At 38.8% G+C, this 16,678-nt stretch overlaps 1 protein-coding gene across 2 annotated transcripts in view; it reads left to right on the plus strand.

The window, feature by feature from the left end:
* SPIDR (scaffold protein involved in DNA repair) overlaps positions 1-16,678 on the plus strand; it is a 200,835-nt gene that overhangs the window by 116,327 nt on the left and 67,830 nt on the right. For both annotated transcript variants that reach the window (XM_051769665.1, XM_051769658.1), the window contains exons 9-10: positions 13,428-13,638; positions 15,463-15,713. In XM_051769665.1, the coding sequence (XP_051625625.1) occupies positions 13,428-13,638; positions 15,463-15,713 (462 nt within the window). The remainder of the gene's footprint in view (positions 1-13,427; positions 13,639-15,462; positions 15,714-16,678) is intronic.

Raw genomic sequence — 16,678 nt, forward strand, 5'->3', positions numbered from 1 at the left:
TCTCACCTGCAGTGTTCTCTTTATGACTGAATCTGTTATGGCAGTGAAAAGATACTATTATCCTTTCATAAAATGCAACTTTCTTGATGTAGTCCAAGCTTAGGTGTGATGGAAGTATGGTAAAGGCCCAGCCTCAGAGATCCAAGTGAGCACAGAGGTGAAATGTTTGCTTAAAATTTTATCAGCCATTCACTCTGCTGCTTGAATTAATAATTTTCAATATTCTTTAGCATAGTCTTTTTCTCCTGTCTGTCCCTACTTAAACAGTTGCAACTATTTTTGTTCTTCATGTGGACCTTGTTACCATTACAATCTTATTAAAATGCAACAGCAATTTGTATGTGACTGTATTATCTAAACAGAAGTAAGCCAACAAAATCATGTAAGCACATATTTTGTAATGGATATGTGATTTTACCACATTTTTAAAATTGTTTGATGGCTGTTAGGCCTTGTTTTTGCTGATTTAAGAACCTGAAAAGGTAGGTTGGAAAAGTCTGTACAAATGACTGCCACAGTTGTGTTTAGCGTGTGTCCTTAAGCCACATACCCTCTGACAGTGCAGAAGAGAAACTCCCTGGATGACTTCAAGAGGGTTTCTAAACTAACATGTGTTCTCCTGATCAGACATAGCCAGCCATTTAGGGTGCCCTATAAGGGCCCGCTGCCTTCTGAAGCGAAAGGATAAGTGTGTGGGTTAGGAGGGTTTACATTTACAGAGAGCTAAGGTGGGTGGTACATATCTTGGTGCTCTCTATTGGGCAGACACTCTTGGGTTTAGTAGGGCCTTGCATTTCTTCAAAACTTGTTGGTAGCCTTTACAGAGTAGACTTAAGTGAAAATGACAGTCCTGGAACAAGTTTAGAATAAAAAAAAGTGAAATCTACTTGTATCTCAAGCCTTTCGTGCATGCTGTGTGTAATTTATGAAGTTAGAGATTTGTGTACTTGTGTGTAGCCATGCAAGCACACGTCCATTACTGTCATTACGTGATCAGTTGTGGTCACAGACTGTGGCAGCAGAAGGTGCCACACTCACGACAGATGATGAGCTTGAGACACATGAAAAGTGCACATGATGCTCAGCTGCTTTTGATGATCATCGTTTCTGTAGGCTATGCCTTTACTGGCATGGGAGCAAAAGGTGTGATGGAGAGATCAGCCCTATCAGGTGAGATTGTAGTTCTGCCTATCTGGATACTCTATCTCCAGGAGTACCTATTGGTGGGAGAGCAGAAGGGCTGAACAAACACAGATAGGTTATACCCTGGATTAACCTGCCAGCCTTCAGCAAACTTTAGTTCAAGGGCTTCCAAGGGTAGAGGTTACATTTCTGCACTTGGCAACATTTCTTTTAAAATGGACCTAGACAAGTTTTTATGGGAAAGACAGTAATTTAGATTCACTTTAAAATTAATGCTCCTGTAGTGGAATCAGGCTTTGAAATGAGATTCTGTAATGCTGCTTGATTCTGCATAGCTCGTTGCCCAAACAATATCTGGATGATTAAGCTGTGTTTAAATAAGATGCTTTATAAGATTTTCAGCCCACATGGACATGTAACCACAATGTAGAAAACAGATATGAATGTTTTGGCCGATGCTGAAACAGAGTGGTGGTGTAGGAACTTGGAGGACAGCAATGATAAAGAAGAAGTGGAAAGGCAAGTGATCTGGGGATAAGGTTCTCTAAAGAAAAAAGTGACAATTTCCCCCCAGCTTTAGGGCACTGGTGTTATTGCTGTGTACGTCAGTATCAAAGGTGTAAGACCATGGAAGCCAAGTCCCCTGTGCATGCCATTCACCTTCTCACGAGTCAGCCAGAGGGACTGCTAACTCAGTTAACAGTGTTAACTGAGGGCTGAGGGATCTGACCCTCTCCTTGGAGACGGCAACCCTGTTCTCTGGCAGGCGTCCCAGGGGTGCTGGAAGGCAACACGGTCTGCACAATCTCTCTGCCTCTTGATCAGAGACAGTCAGGGTCATAGACGTGAATATTATCTTCGTGACGCTTCAAGCAAGCAAACAGATAATATTTTTTTTTTAAAGGAATGTTGCATGCAGTCAGTTGAATGTAAAAATGTCATATCAGATCTTTCAAGATCTTGTTCCCTTGAGGAAATGTTGCACCAGCTCGCCCACCCCACCAGGGCAGAGGCAAGGCAGAGAAGGGAAGGGAGCGCACGTGCATGTGCATGCACTTCTGTGTGTATGTGCACGCACATACTAGAGTCATGGAATGGCCTCTTTTCTCTTGATGAGTCCCTTGTGTCTTCCTTCTGATGTTAACTAAGCCAGGGAACTCCTCTTTTTTCCTGTATCACAGTCTGGGAATCATGCCCTGGACATTTTTTCAGCTGAGCACATTTACATTCAGGAAATCAGCCCAAAGGCTCCTTTCTAAACAGTGGTTGTACTAGGCAGTTTTGCAGTGGTTTCAGGTATGCTTCATTGTTTTTTTAACAACTGAAAAAGGAGGAAAATATAGAGCACAAGTAACTTTGTTTTAAAAGCAGGTGTTTAAATACGTGTCAAAATACAAGTATCCTAAATATAATACTTGTAGAACTTAAATCAAGATTGATCTAGTATTATTCCATTTATATATGTTTTTTTCCATGTCCTGGTTAGTGATGCAGTTGAGCAAAAGAATCATTTTTGTTTAAGTCTATCTTGAATTGCAGATGAATAGGAGCGTGAAGCGCTCTGCTCCCTCGCAGAGTGCCAGCACCAGGAGGAGCAGTGTGGAAAGGACCTAGCAGGGCAGCTGTAGACCAGGTGCACTCCTTGGGAAAGGAGACTAAGAGAATCTGGGCCTTTGCCTGGCTGGACAAGAAGAGGAAATTCTTTTAAATAAAAAATGAAATAAATGCATAAGCAATTAGGAAAAGTCTTCCCACCAGAGTGGGAAAAAATGAAGAATTTCAGCTTACGTAGGGATGAGTATCAGCTGGTAAAAATGTGATTCTTTTGGAGTTTAGAAGATGGTTTCCTACCAGTAGTACTTCAGTAGTAGTGGCTGGAAAGGCAGGTAGTTTTGCTGGAGCTTGATTGTTTTATCTTTTTTTTCTCTCCTGGTTTTACCTGTGATAGCACGGGACTCAACAGAGGCCACTTTGATCCGGTGTACTTCATGTAAAACCTGGGATATTGTACAGTGATACTGTATTTGCTATTATTTTAGTGAAAGTACATATAGACTGAGAAGTATTGAAAAGAAAAAAAGAATAGATGATGATTCCTTTATAAGAAGTCAGTCAGCAGTCCTTCTTTAGGTTAGTATTTCCCATGTCTTCAAATTTGACTGCAAAGTCCATGCTTTCAAAACTTGATACACAGCTTCCAAGCCTGAGAATAGGGATGCCATCCTTTCTTAAACAATACAGGATTTATTTAAGTCCCTGATTAGCTTAAAATTGTTTGCTTGGGAAATGTGTGTGTAGGGGAGTTGTTTCACCCTTTATTGAATAAACATTTCTCTGTACTGGCAAATTTTGCTGTTGTTCTTGGAATGTCATTCTCTCTTTAAACTTCAGGGTTTTTTGCTTTGCCAGGGCCAAGATTTCCATGCTGATACACCTTCTCCCTTCTGTCTCTCACACTGGTTTTCTCCAAAATGCGTATGTTTTCACAGGTGTTTTCCCACAACTTCCAAGACTTTGTTTCTGCTATTTTTTGGCAGGGAAGGAGTGGGTACAATAGTGAGAGATACCTGTACTCCGGAATGCTCCTCTCCCTTGCAACTGGGAGAGCTCTTTAACTGAAGTGGGTTTTCTATGAACTGTCCCTTGATGTCTGATTGTAAGTCAGAGCCTCATTGCTGCCAGAACTCTTCCCAGGTTAACTCTTTCAGAGGTTATTGATGGCCCCCCTATTTTGGGAGGTGTATTTGTGTCAGGCTTGTAGAAGTTTTATGATGTTTATGATAGTGCTTCAGTCAATTCTTTTCTTAGGTCCTCTAGAAGCACACAGATCTCATTCTTGTTTTGAAAAGGTTGTTCTTAGGTTTTATTTATGTCATGATATGTCTGGTATTTTCCCCCTTCTTTCAACTTGACTTATAATTAGTTTTGCTGGATTAGTTTTAAGGAGCTGTATTCATATGACTCTGCAAAACAGAGAACTGTGGTAGGTAAACTTGGCTTATTGGTTTGGTAGATGTTGAAGTATTTTAAAGAAACATAAAGGCAGAGCTGTGTGTACTTTTTCTTTTTAATAATATGGGCTTTCATCTTTCCACTCCAATCCAGGGGTTCATCCACATCATTGCATTGTTGAATCTGCTCTGCTGAGTGACTAGGTCTCTTACATGAATCTGAAAAAGAAATTTGGGCATATAAGAATAGTGTGATACAGTATGAAAATTCTCCCACATGTGATCTGGTTTCTAAGTGTCATTGCAACTGTTCAGTGAAATAAAACAAAACAAGTTAAGCAATGACCTGCACACCATGTAAGATTTAAATATTTTTTGCTTGTTCTGTACAATTATGTCTTTAAAGTAATGCAGGAGTATTAAGATTGCTCTGGATTCAGAACAGACAATGTTAAGGAAAATGTTGAATTTAAATGTTATTTCTCAGAGTGTTTTGACTGTGAGAGAGCTATGCCTCAGGATCCACCTATGATGATTTGATGGAAAAGATAAGTAATATTGCACAGAAGCAAAACAAAGCTCTGAAAGTAATTTGTGAGGGATAACTTCAAAGTACATACACTATTGAGGGCTGTTTTCTAACCTGAAAAGCAGAAACGTATTTTGTTTATCACATATGATCAGTATTTCTGTGGCAGGCTGAGACTCTGAACTTTTGCCTTTCCACAAAGACTCTGAACTTTTTCCCTTCCCTTTCACTTAGTCTATATGTCTACACCAGGATATTTCAGTAAAGAAGTTTCCACTCTGGTCACTAGCATTGCTCTCTTTTCACTGACTGTCGTGGGTGGATGCTGCAGAAAGGACTTTGCCTAAAACAGTTTTCTGTGGTACCTGGCTTACCTACACCACCTTTGCCTTTGTTACACGTTTATCAATACTAGCAGCAATTACAGTGAAAACCAGAATTTTTCTCAGCTCAGTAAAGCTCAAGTGGGCCACAGTGCAGGTAAGCTTGGTCTACCACTTGCTTAAAGACCTGTTGAGCTCTGCAGGACAGCTTTCTGTGCCAGGGGTCCAGCCACTTGCCCTTGCCTGGTGCTGTTCATTGAGACCCCCAGGCTGCTGCCCACCTTCTTGCTTGAAGCAGAGTTTGACCAGCTCAAAAGGCATCCTCTGCTTTGCTGTTGTGTTCTGTGGCACTTTCACTGCCTTTTGTGATTCCCCTTCGTGTTACCAGAGAACCCAGAGCTACTGCTACTTTCAGCTACTCTCCCTATGCTGATAGCACTGGATTTGTCTGTATAAAAAGTGACCTCACCAGATTAGACCAGAATTTGATCTTGCTTCATATCCTGGCAAAGAAACAATACGAAATGTCCAGAAATGACTACCAGAACAAGAGTGGAGTACAAGAACAAGTCTGATGGAAGTTTTTTAGTTGTTTAGTAGTTGTGTTGGGTTTTTTTTAACATTAGATTTGATAATAACATACATAAATAAAATTAAGCATATTAATATATCGATTTGTCTTTTTGAATACCAGAGTCTGCTCAGGGATAGTTATTTGTTCTCACTGTTGTGCGTGTGAAGACACTTGTGAGCATGTATGCAAGCATGGACTTAAAAAGAGCCTTTGCCAATAGCAAAAGCGAAATCTGTATGGAAGAGAAGGCTAGTGTTCTTAATAATCTCTACAAAACATTGAACAATGTGTTTTAAAATGTCATTTATTTGTTAAAGTTTCTCCAATAACCCTCCAGGCTTGAACCAACCATCCAAGTACACTGACTCTCCCTACCTTGGTCAGAAATTCTTGAGTTCAAGTTCTTCACTCTAACACATGGCCCTCAGCTGCTTGGGTGGATATTGCAGAGATCTTCTGGCCTGAGAAGCGGCTTCACCTGATACCTCAGAGTAGTGATGCTGTGTAATCGTGTTAATGGCAACCCTAACACTTTTCCTCCATAGGCAGAGGAGTTGTTGGTGTAACCTGTTGCCTCAACTCTCCATTGTGTCGTGGTGCCAATGAAGGAACTAAAGAATCAATAAGCTTCTGTACAACAGAAGACTATGCAAATTTCCTTCCTCTTCAAAGGCACACTGTCATCCTCACAATCCTATGGGCAGAGGAATATGTTCATGGTCCTTGTGCTTTAGAGCTAAGGCTGGAGGAAGGACTTAAGCTCTCTTACTAGGAAGTTGTAGGTAAGTGTAATGTGCACATATAAAATAGTGAACTCTGGATTGTTGATATTCAGGAACATGCTTTTAGTGTTCAGATAGCTTCATTAATATGTCAGCTTAGTTTTCATCTAATGATCAGAAAAATACATGGAATAGTAAGACTGACAAGAAATGGAGTCAAAAACATCATGATGCCACTGTAGAAATTCATAGTGCATTTCTAAATTGGAATTTCAGTTTTCCAAATCAAAAATATGTAGCAAAAGTGGAAAAATATCAGAGAAGAGTGATGAGAAGAGAGGCATGGAACTGCTTCCCTATGAGACATGACTAGGGTGACCAGTGCTCTCTACCTTGAGAAGGCAGCGGCTGGGAGAGGACATGATAAAGTTCTGTATTAGGAAGTGCATTGGCAAGATGATTGTTCACTGCCTCTTAAAAACAAGAAGTGGGGGGCAGCAATGTAACCACTAGGTGACAGATCAAAACAAGTCAAAGGAAGTGGTTTCTCACATGTGTGTAATTAGACTGTAGGGCACTGTGGATGCTGCAGGATATTGTGGATGCTGTTAATGTACAAATGGTCCAAAAGCAGGCACAGAAGTTCCTGGAAGAAAAGTTTACCGAAGACTTTTAAATACAAGGATATTACTTCTGCCTTAGGAAGTCCCTAAGCTGAAAGTTTTTAGGAGTTATCAGAGAGTGTTCTGGAGAACTTTCTCTAGAGGTTTGCTTTTATTTTCATAGTCTTCAAACATTTGCTGTTTGCTGCTGTAAGCTGGAGTGTGGGTTGGATGGGCCTCTGTTCTCACACCAGTATGGACGTTTTTGTTCTCTCTAATACTCAGTATGAGTTTTAATATGATGTCACTGTGCAGCTTGCTTGCTTCTTTTTTTTTACCTTTCAGAATCCCTCTGGTATGTCCCTGGACTTTGTGGTGGCTCGTCAGCCACCTCAAACCCTACGTGCAGTTTAGCACTGGGAACAGAGGGAAGAAGTCGTCTGAATAATGAGCTCGTGGCTGGTCAGACACAAGTTGATATATGGGGTAAACACACAGACTGGAATTCTTTCATAACATCTTGATTATGAAAAGATAACCATGATATTTATATCTCCCTAGTTACTTGTAACACCCTCATACTGTGTGGGGGCAGTGTTTTTGTTTTGTTTTTGGAGCAGCTTTCTCATTTAGTGCTTTATTGTATGCAGTTCTTTTAATAATAATTGTTTTGTGTCTGACTTATGTGTTAGGTGTTAAAAAAATCTCAGCATCACAGTTGGAGTATATTTTTAGCAAATTCTCTCTAAATTATTACCCCAGTAAGCTCAAGAGATTGTTTCCATGCCAGTTTGTACGTAAGCACAGTCTGTGAGGGGAATTTTATGTTTTGTGGTGCCAAAGGTTAAGCTTTGTCATGATAAATTGGGGTCTAGAATGTTAGAAATTTCAGGTGCTTTCTTCGCAGCCAAAATAAGTGGCTGGATAGCTCTGAGAAACTTCCCTACTTTCCAATTCTGGTAAAGCCTGGTATTAGAGTAATTTCCTGGAGGTGGATGAGATTTGCTTTGATATCCATCTGTGCTTTCCTACATCAGAAGACCTGCACATCCCCTTCAATTAGCACATGGTGCAGCTCCCTGCAGAGGTGAGAGCACTGGGTGTGTGGTATAATAGTGCTTGATGTTAACCACAAGCTTTTTATAGAAGAGCTCTTCTTAAATGTGAAAATTTCCATACAACTTTTTTTCGTGCTAGAGGGTGTCATATTTCAAAAGGCAGCACTATGGCAAGCCAGTGGTTAGTTTATATGATTACTTTGAAATTAGTAAAATGATACAGTGATAAAAATGTTGGCTTTGTATACTGTAACTTCTTGCTGGAGTGATTTCTTAGGTGTACAAGTATTTTTGTTGAAAACTACAATGTTATTTTGCAGAAAGAACTTATCCTGCAATAGAAAAGATTCTTTTCTTTACTTGTGTTGTTTTACTAATTTTCTTAATTTGCTTTTTACTTAGGGTTCAGTGACAAATGGTAACAGATTGAGTTATAACAAATCTATAAATTTAATAGCTATATGTTCTTTTCTTTGTGTCTTGTATTCGTGGAATGATTCCTCAGATGAAGTATTCTTGCGGTAGGGGAATAAAGCAAATATCTGGCTATTCTCTTCACAAATAAAATGTATCATACTTTAAAAGTAGAAATTTTAGACATAGCTTGAGTAGCTTTTTATTGTTACATCTTCTGCAGAACTGCCAGTGTTAGGAGCCAAAGCTACATTTCTTTGGAAACCTGACACAGTTGAGAATTGTATGTTTGACATATATGACTTTGGACATTGATCTAGATAGTTAGTAATATTATTTCTTCATGGAGAAATCAGCCTTGAGAATTTGTACCACAATAATCTGTTGCTTTGAGTAAGATAATTTCAAAGAAAGAGATACCAGCTGATTTTTGGTTTTTGTCTTTGAGGTTGGGACACAGCAAGAAGATTTGTATTATGAAAGTGTAAGCTCAGAATCACAGTGTCCATACAGACTGTTCAAGCGATGGTAAATGACACTGATGGAGGCTCACTCACAAGTGGTGAGATTACTCACTCATGGATAAAAATTCTGTGTTTGGGCAATCTCTGGGCGTGGCAGAAGGCAGATCTGTTCCAAATGGCTTTTTGATTTGGGCTATCTACTGAGAAGATAGTTACTGTCCTTGAATGATAGGTGGGCAGAGATCTGTCTGAACTTGGTTGGGTTTGTGTTTGGGTTTTTAATTATTAGCTTGATGCTCAGGCATTTCTTGCATGTTAACTATTTTTCACAGATAGAACATTGCAAATGTCCCACAACTCCAAGCCCAATGCAGCATGAGCAACTTCCTCCACACTGGATGAAACAATCAATTTCTAGGAAGTCAGGATGGGCCTTGTATGTTGTTCCTGTCCTCCAGTGTGGGGGAATGATTCCTCATGCTTCTGGGCAGCAGTGTAAGGCTCTGGCGCATGCTCTTATGCTACACGTACTACTGCTGTGCTGCTTGGTGGGTGTTAAACCTTCTTTACACAGAAATTGTTGTTCTGAGACTTGAAAATAGCCTGTTTTGTAATTACGGTGCATGTTGTAGGTCACCAAAATGCTAAGAGTGTTCAGTTGATGCAGTGTACTCTTAAAAAAAAATGCTCTAGGCCTTTTACATGAGGGGAAAAAAAAGCCAGAAAAACAAAAGCCTAATAAAATACCCAGAGAGAGTGAACAAAAAAATATGTTCTCTTATTTAAAGTGATCCCGAGTCTTCTCGAGTTCATGAACCAGCACCGCCGTTTGATGTCAGCAGAACTGAGCGGAAGCGTGTGGTTTGTGAGCTCGCTGCTGCCACAGAGTCACAACTCGCTGGCTTCGGATGGGCTGTGCAGGGCAGACCACAGTGCAAACCTGACGACTGTTTGGCAGCAGGATTAAGACCCTGCCTCAAGTTGAAACGTCAGCTGCTTCACCCCATGCTATGCCGTACGTTCTGCAGCATTTCGTATCTCAGATGGTGACAGACCACGATTAACGTAGAAGTAGACAAGGAAATGTCCTGCTTCCACTTCGTTGTAGGAGGGAGGAAGAGAAAAAGCAAGCTACGTTCTTGGATAGAGAAGCAAGCTGCTGCTGGAAAATAAAAAAAAATAACATTATTGCCTCATGTTCCTTTAGCATGTGACCAGTTACGGCAATTGCTGATTGTCTACATACCAGGAAAAAAATGCCCTGTAGTATAAAGAGTTCCCAGTCTGTGCTTCAGGTCATTGCAAAGCTCTAAAGGCAATTATTAGGGAAGTCAACTGCTAATCCAACTTTTAAATATAATTTGCTGAGCAAGAGAAAAATCAGAGAGTACAAGAGAAGGTTTCCAAGGGTTTTATAATCTGTAGTGAGCTTTATTTTTTTCCATCGTTTGTGTGATTTTTTTTTGAAAACGAGCTTTTAAAATATAATGAAGCAGATAGAAAGGAAGCAATTTAAGAGAGGTCACAGAAGACTTGCATTGCCCACTTAACACTTTATCTGTTAAGAGGATGCTACAGAGTGTATTCTGTATCTTAGAGTAGGGTTACTTCTGGCTGTAGAGAATATGCAGCTGGAACAGATCCAGAAATTTGGGGGGATCAGTTATGGTGTCTCAGGGACTACACATGTAGGGATTGCTTGGATAAGTGGGGCATTTTTCCTAACTGCTCCAGCATGATAGGCTTTCTTTGGTCTGGTCTGTACCTTTCAAGCAGACAGAAAGAATTCAGGTACACAAGTGTCTCTAATGTGATTGCATTTATTGCAAAGAGAACAATATATGAGCAATATACAGTGGCAATGCAGAGATTTCTGCTGTGATGACAGTAAAAATTCTCATCCCGCAGAAGAATATATATATATATATATATATATATATATATATATAAAACTTGCTAATAATATAATAAACAATACTTTTATTCCATATATAATATGTAAAATATACATTATTTTATACATATGTGTGTGTGTATTTTATATATAAAACATACTTCTATTTAGCCATCCACCTGCACACAAAATAGTGAGCTTATTACAAACTTTTTTCTTTTTTCTTTCTTTTAAATTAGTTGTTATTTCTATTTATTGCTGGTTCTTTTCATTGTGAAAAGTCTGTCCATTGAGAAATAGGGAAGATTTAAGTAGGCTTACGTGAATATTCCTCTATCCTAGCTGAAGAGTTACTGCTAAGTCTGTGGACACCTATGCAGGTCTAAAACAAATTGTTTCTAGTGAGTGTTTTTAGTGAACTACTTAGAGATAAGAAATTGGGAGGTTCTCCTGGAAGTGTATATATGTCCCGTTTTTGCTTTGTGGAAATGCAAAATAGCCTTTAGCTTATGCATTGCCTGTTTAAAGATATGATGAAATAATGAGTACTTTACCAAGAAAGCTCTTGGTGGTTATGAAAGTACTAGAGGTATGGAGTGCATAGGCATAGCAAAACCATGGTACACGTAATTTGGGTATCAGTAAAACCTGCCTGCCTTAAAAAGATCACATACCTGTACAGGAAAATAAAAATAAAACCATAAACCTCAAAGTTTCTGCAAATGATTTGCTACTAACGTCAGTATTTTTTTTTAGAGAATGAGATGATTTAGATCAAGCAAACATTCTTCTGACATTAGTGACGTAACGGTCTCGTGTTCAGAGAGATTTCCTGTTTACTTTGGATCTGAACACAGACGTCTCAAGAAAGTAGGTGCTAAAATTCTCGTTACACATCTGCATATAAAGACAGCCCAAACTGTTCTGAGATATGTAGTAAATTTTGTATACATTTTTGTTCTCTAGAAAAATAGGGTTAAAAATTTCATAAGATCAGAGATGTCTCAGTTTGCTGACCCAGCTAATTCCTCAGTTTTGATCATATAATGCAGAAATTATCAGGTGATGTCAGTTTGGCAGCCTTGTGAGCTACTGTCATGCTCTTAACTCGGACCTTTGTTAGCAGATTCATCTGGAGTCAAGGGACTCAGTGTCCCTTAGGGGGATGTACTGCTGCTCTCTGAAAACTGGAGAGCTTTCAGATGGCAGTAAGGCTTCTTTGTGGTGAAGTTCAAGACTTAGTTATATACTGTAACTTTTCATGCATTTTCTGTTTCAAATCATAACTTCTATGAATGTGTACCGTAGAAGCAACGCATCTTTTTCATAATTTATGTGTATGATTCATAGTTCTAAGTTACAAGCTAGGTTTTAAATGTATACTTTTTTCCTAAAAAGCAGAGGTCATCTTGCTGTTGCTTTATTTTCTTAATTATAAAATAACAGGGATTATATTTAAAAACTTGCTTCAACTCTTCTTATGCCTTTGAAAATATGAATACATCAGTCATACATTTAACTATCTGCTCTCTGAAGAATGAAGGAGTCAGTTATAAAACAGACCATGGTCAAGATCTTGTAGGGACTAAGATCAAAAATAAGTAGTTTTGAGTGTTTTGTTTTGCTTTTTAACTCTGCATGGTTGCATTTTGACGGACAGTGTCATAGATGTGGAAATTTGCTTCATAATATGACTACTGAGCATTCTAGAGACTGAAGTTCTGAGGTTACTACTGAACTCGGGTCAGCTCAGCTTTGCTGCCAAGGCAGAAGGCCTTGTCTTACTCCCAGGTGATAAAGATCTAATTGTAAAAAACACAGACTACAATAAAGTGGATTTTGGTTTGTTTTGATGGTCTGTAGGAAATGAGATTCTTCGTTGTTTTTGTTAGCTGACTTCATTAGATTTTGTATCCTGTGAGTATAAAAAGTGTACTTCTAAATGTACAACTGTGATACTAGTGTAAGAAAAAATCCCAACATCAATACATGCTTTGGCATGAAATTATTGTGTGTTTAATGATTCTGCAACCATTACCTTAATCTGCTAGGCAAGAACTTGCTGCATGTGGAGCTGTTAGGGAATTTACATTGGCACTAGAAACCAAAACTGGATCTTGGAGAGCACATTTATGACAGCGGCAAACACACAGGCAAGATAATATACAGCATATCGTAAGAAAAACATATTTTGCACTTAGAAAAATTGAGGAGGGAGGAGCAGTTTGCTGCTGGCTGCAGTGAGAATGAATTCATGTCAGTGGGAAGCACTCACCAGAGAGGGATGTCCTGCAAGAGCCAGGCTGGGTCCAGCAGAGCCAGTGCTCTGAATTAACGTAGAGCAGGACTACTAGTCTTTTGTTCACAGCTTGTAACTCAGTAACTGTATGCAGGCGTTCCTGGTGCTCTTGGTTCTGTGCTGACAATGCAGGGACACCAAGCAGCCTTTATGTGAAGCCAGATAGGGTTCATGGGGCTCAACAGCTTCCAGGTGTAAGTTGTCCCTGGATGCAGTGGAGGTCCAGGGACTATGGAGCCCAGGGCTATGCCTAAGCTAGGAGGGCTGATCCAAGCTGACTATTTCTATGGAGTAAGTTACTTACAATTTTGATAACAGACCTTTGAAATGTTTTAATGGTAATGATAGAAAAAAAGAGGAGAGAAATACTATGCAACGCGCATGTTTTAAAAAAGTCCTTTTCAGTAGTTTACCTTGTCATGGATTTGATGCCACTTAAATTATTTTTTTCCAGGCAAAAATTGCTTCTCAGAAATGCAGATGTTCCTGTTATCATGAATACCTACTTTAGTCAGAAGGTGCTACTCAGTGAACATTCAGAAGCAATAGAGAAGACATGTGGTCTTACAAAGATGCTTATCAGGAAGAATGTTATATCTTTGGCACAGACCTTCAGACTAGATGACCTTGATGATGAGTTACACCAGGAATCTTCAGATAATCGGGTAAGGTCCATTTGGTTTGCAATTTTAACACTTGTTAAGAAGTTGGTCAGCAGATGTTTGGAAATGGTCAGAAAAACAAAAATTCTAAATTACTGACCTTTTCGGTTTCCCCTTTCATTTAGCCAAGGCTGAATAATACGCGGTGTTTATTTTAATAATATTTTCTTAGTAGAGGCTTTTGGTCCATCCAAATGCTGAACTGCTGTGAAGTTATTTTGCTGAAGGCTCACTACTGTTCTAAATAGTAATTGTAGCTTGGTTTTTCATTGATTTTTCTCTTCCTCGTTATAGCTGAATAACTAAAAAATAAGATCTGTTTTCTTCTAACTCACTCAAGATAGTATTTTAAACAAACATTTCATTTTTCCACTCATATTTCTTAACTCATTTCCTAATTGATCCTATCCTTTCTTTATAGAATCAATTGATAACATCATCACCCTTTCCCACCCCTTCATTTCTTTTCTTTCCTATTTTGACTTTATTTGTATTAAGATGACTACTGACTCTGCATTTCCCTGTGGTTGTGGTTGTACAAGCTGAGGTATTTTAAGGGATTTGTTTTTTTAATAGCCTGTGCCAGGACTTTCTGAAAGTAAGGCTCTTGTAAAGGCTTTATATTGGCTACCCAAATCATTCTTAATATTTGAGAAGTTTGGCCCTACAAATTTGAAGAACAACGAATGTCAACATTTTATATTTGCCTTATATATAATTCCCACTATAGGCCTGGGAATTAAAAAATTACATAAATCCTAATCTCCTTTCTTGCTTCAACTCTAACTTGTAAAAAGCTTCAACTATGGTATTTGAAAACCAGAACAATTGACTTGTTCCTCTCATGGCTCCTAACAAACAAAACCACTTCATTTAAAACTCAGTAGACAAGTTTTATTGCAACCTCTTTGTAGATAAGGGGTAGTGTTATACCACAATTTACTTCTAAATATTGCAAATTCTCCTTCTTTACTGGTCTATAATACTTATGGCACACTCTGTGATACTCTGAAAATCTTTCTTGGCACCCAGCTGTTCATAAAAACAGAGTTCATTGTGAAAATAGAAATTTGGCTCATGCTGTGAAGGAACCTATAAATATTGACCGTGTTAGACTATACTTGTGTACAATTTTTACCAAGAGAGATTTATTTTAAAAATAAAATCAATGAAATTTCTCATTTACATTAAGGGAAAATGGAGCAATCATAAAATTTATTTTGAAGGTTTGGAAGATTTTATTAATAAAATATGTTTTGGAAGTAGTGAACCAATAAATTAAGGTTTGTACTTTGAAGATTTTTACTTTTCATTAATCATCTAATTCTTTTACATTGAAATATTTTCCATTGAAATGTGTAAGTCTGATGACTAACTTACTAGTCTATAGAACTAGACATCTGTTCATTTACAACTTTATCCGAAAGTCCAGAAGCATTCAAGATGGATTTTACTCTTCATTTTAAAAGAGAAAGGAACAGAACATCAAAGAACTAAAAGTGAAACTCAATTCAAGGGGAAGAATCATAAGGACTAATATCAGTTCTGTTTTCCTGCTGGTGTCACTCTTATCTCTCATGTGCTGAGTTAGCTCTAGAGCACCAGTTAAATACAGGAGTGTATTGTGTATGCAACTCTCTTGGGTGTTCATTAAAAATCCACAATAAATACTGGCCACTAGTCTCTAAGTTACTTTAGGAGCATTAAGTATTTTGAAACTGATTTTGCACTCGCAACTTGATTTTTCATGCTGAAGTTTCCCTCTCTAGCTCTACACAGTTTCAAGGTTCCCCAGAATGTTTCTGTTAATGGGTTTTCCTTCACCAGGTTGCTCATGCTCCACAAATCCATAGCAACTCTGATTTGAAACGGCATCCGTTAGCACTGAGTGCTCTTAATGATTCTCTACTTGAAATGGTGGAAAGCCAGGGAGCAGTGGCATGGAGAGAAGCACAGGTACGAGTTGTTATCCAAAGGGTGTACTGTTTGCCTGCAAGACAAGGTTACAGAAGCCACATTCAAGGAAACAAGCCTCTTTGTGCAACACCCATCATGAATACAGATCCACCAAATGTTAGGTGAGTAATAAGATGCATGGGAATTTTCCTGTTGAGGCTGTGACATATGAGAAACCAAAGAGGAGGGTGTTTGGAAACGTCACTTGTCAGCTCGGAGGGAATAAGCACACTCAGCAAGGCATGAGGCTGTTGATGGAAGCGGTGCAGTTTTGTAGTAGGTGTACTGTGACAGTAGTTCTACCCAGAGAAGAGTAGGATCTGTCTATATGTAGGGGGTGTATCTAAGGTACTAGGGAATGTACCAGGGCAAGAGTGCCCGAAGGAGCATGCACTGATATAGACAACCTTATTGGTCAAGGAAGTCACATGGTTTTAAGGGATAAAAGCAGCACCGAATTTAGAATAAATCTCTTTGTTTTACCACCTCACGGACAGCGTGTATGTTCTTTATTACAAAAAGACACGTACACCCTACATGTATAGTTTATGGCATCAACAGATGACAGGAAGATTGAAAATTAAGTAATCGGAAATTAATTTAAAACCTTCGATGAACATCTTATACTGTTCCTTGAGTTTCACAGAATAGCTGTTACATCCCATTTGCCTGTTTCAGTCTCTGGTATGCTCTGCTGGTAACTTATCCTCATAGAATCGTCTTTCAGAACAAAAGAGAAATACACAGAGAGATAGAGAAATGAAGGACTTTTCTAAAATGAGGATTTTGCAAGATGCCATTAGAGAAACATAGGTGTACACTTCCATTGTGAAGTCACTGGTAAAAGATCCCACTGACTTCTGGAAATCTGCAGGTCATTGCACTTAAATTCCTCTGCAGTAAAAGGTAATGTGGTGCCAAAACACTTACACTAATGCAGAAATCCTACATACAGAACCCATGGAGCGTACAGCTTTTGACCAGTGGTTTTAACCTCTTCTGTTTTAGTCTTTGCATCCCAATACTGGTCTGTTTAGAGTATAGTGAATCAAGAACTGGATCTTGTTTTCTTAAATACAAAAGATAT

Source organism: Manacus candei, unplaced genomic scaffold (assembly GCF_025592945.1).
Source record: "Manacus candei isolate 608988 ecotype Guabito, Panama unplaced genomic scaffold, ASM2559294v1 h1tg000008l, whole genome shotgun sequence".
Taxonomy (NCBI): Eukaryota; Metazoa; Chordata; class Aves; order Passeriformes; family Pipridae; genus Manacus; species Manacus candei.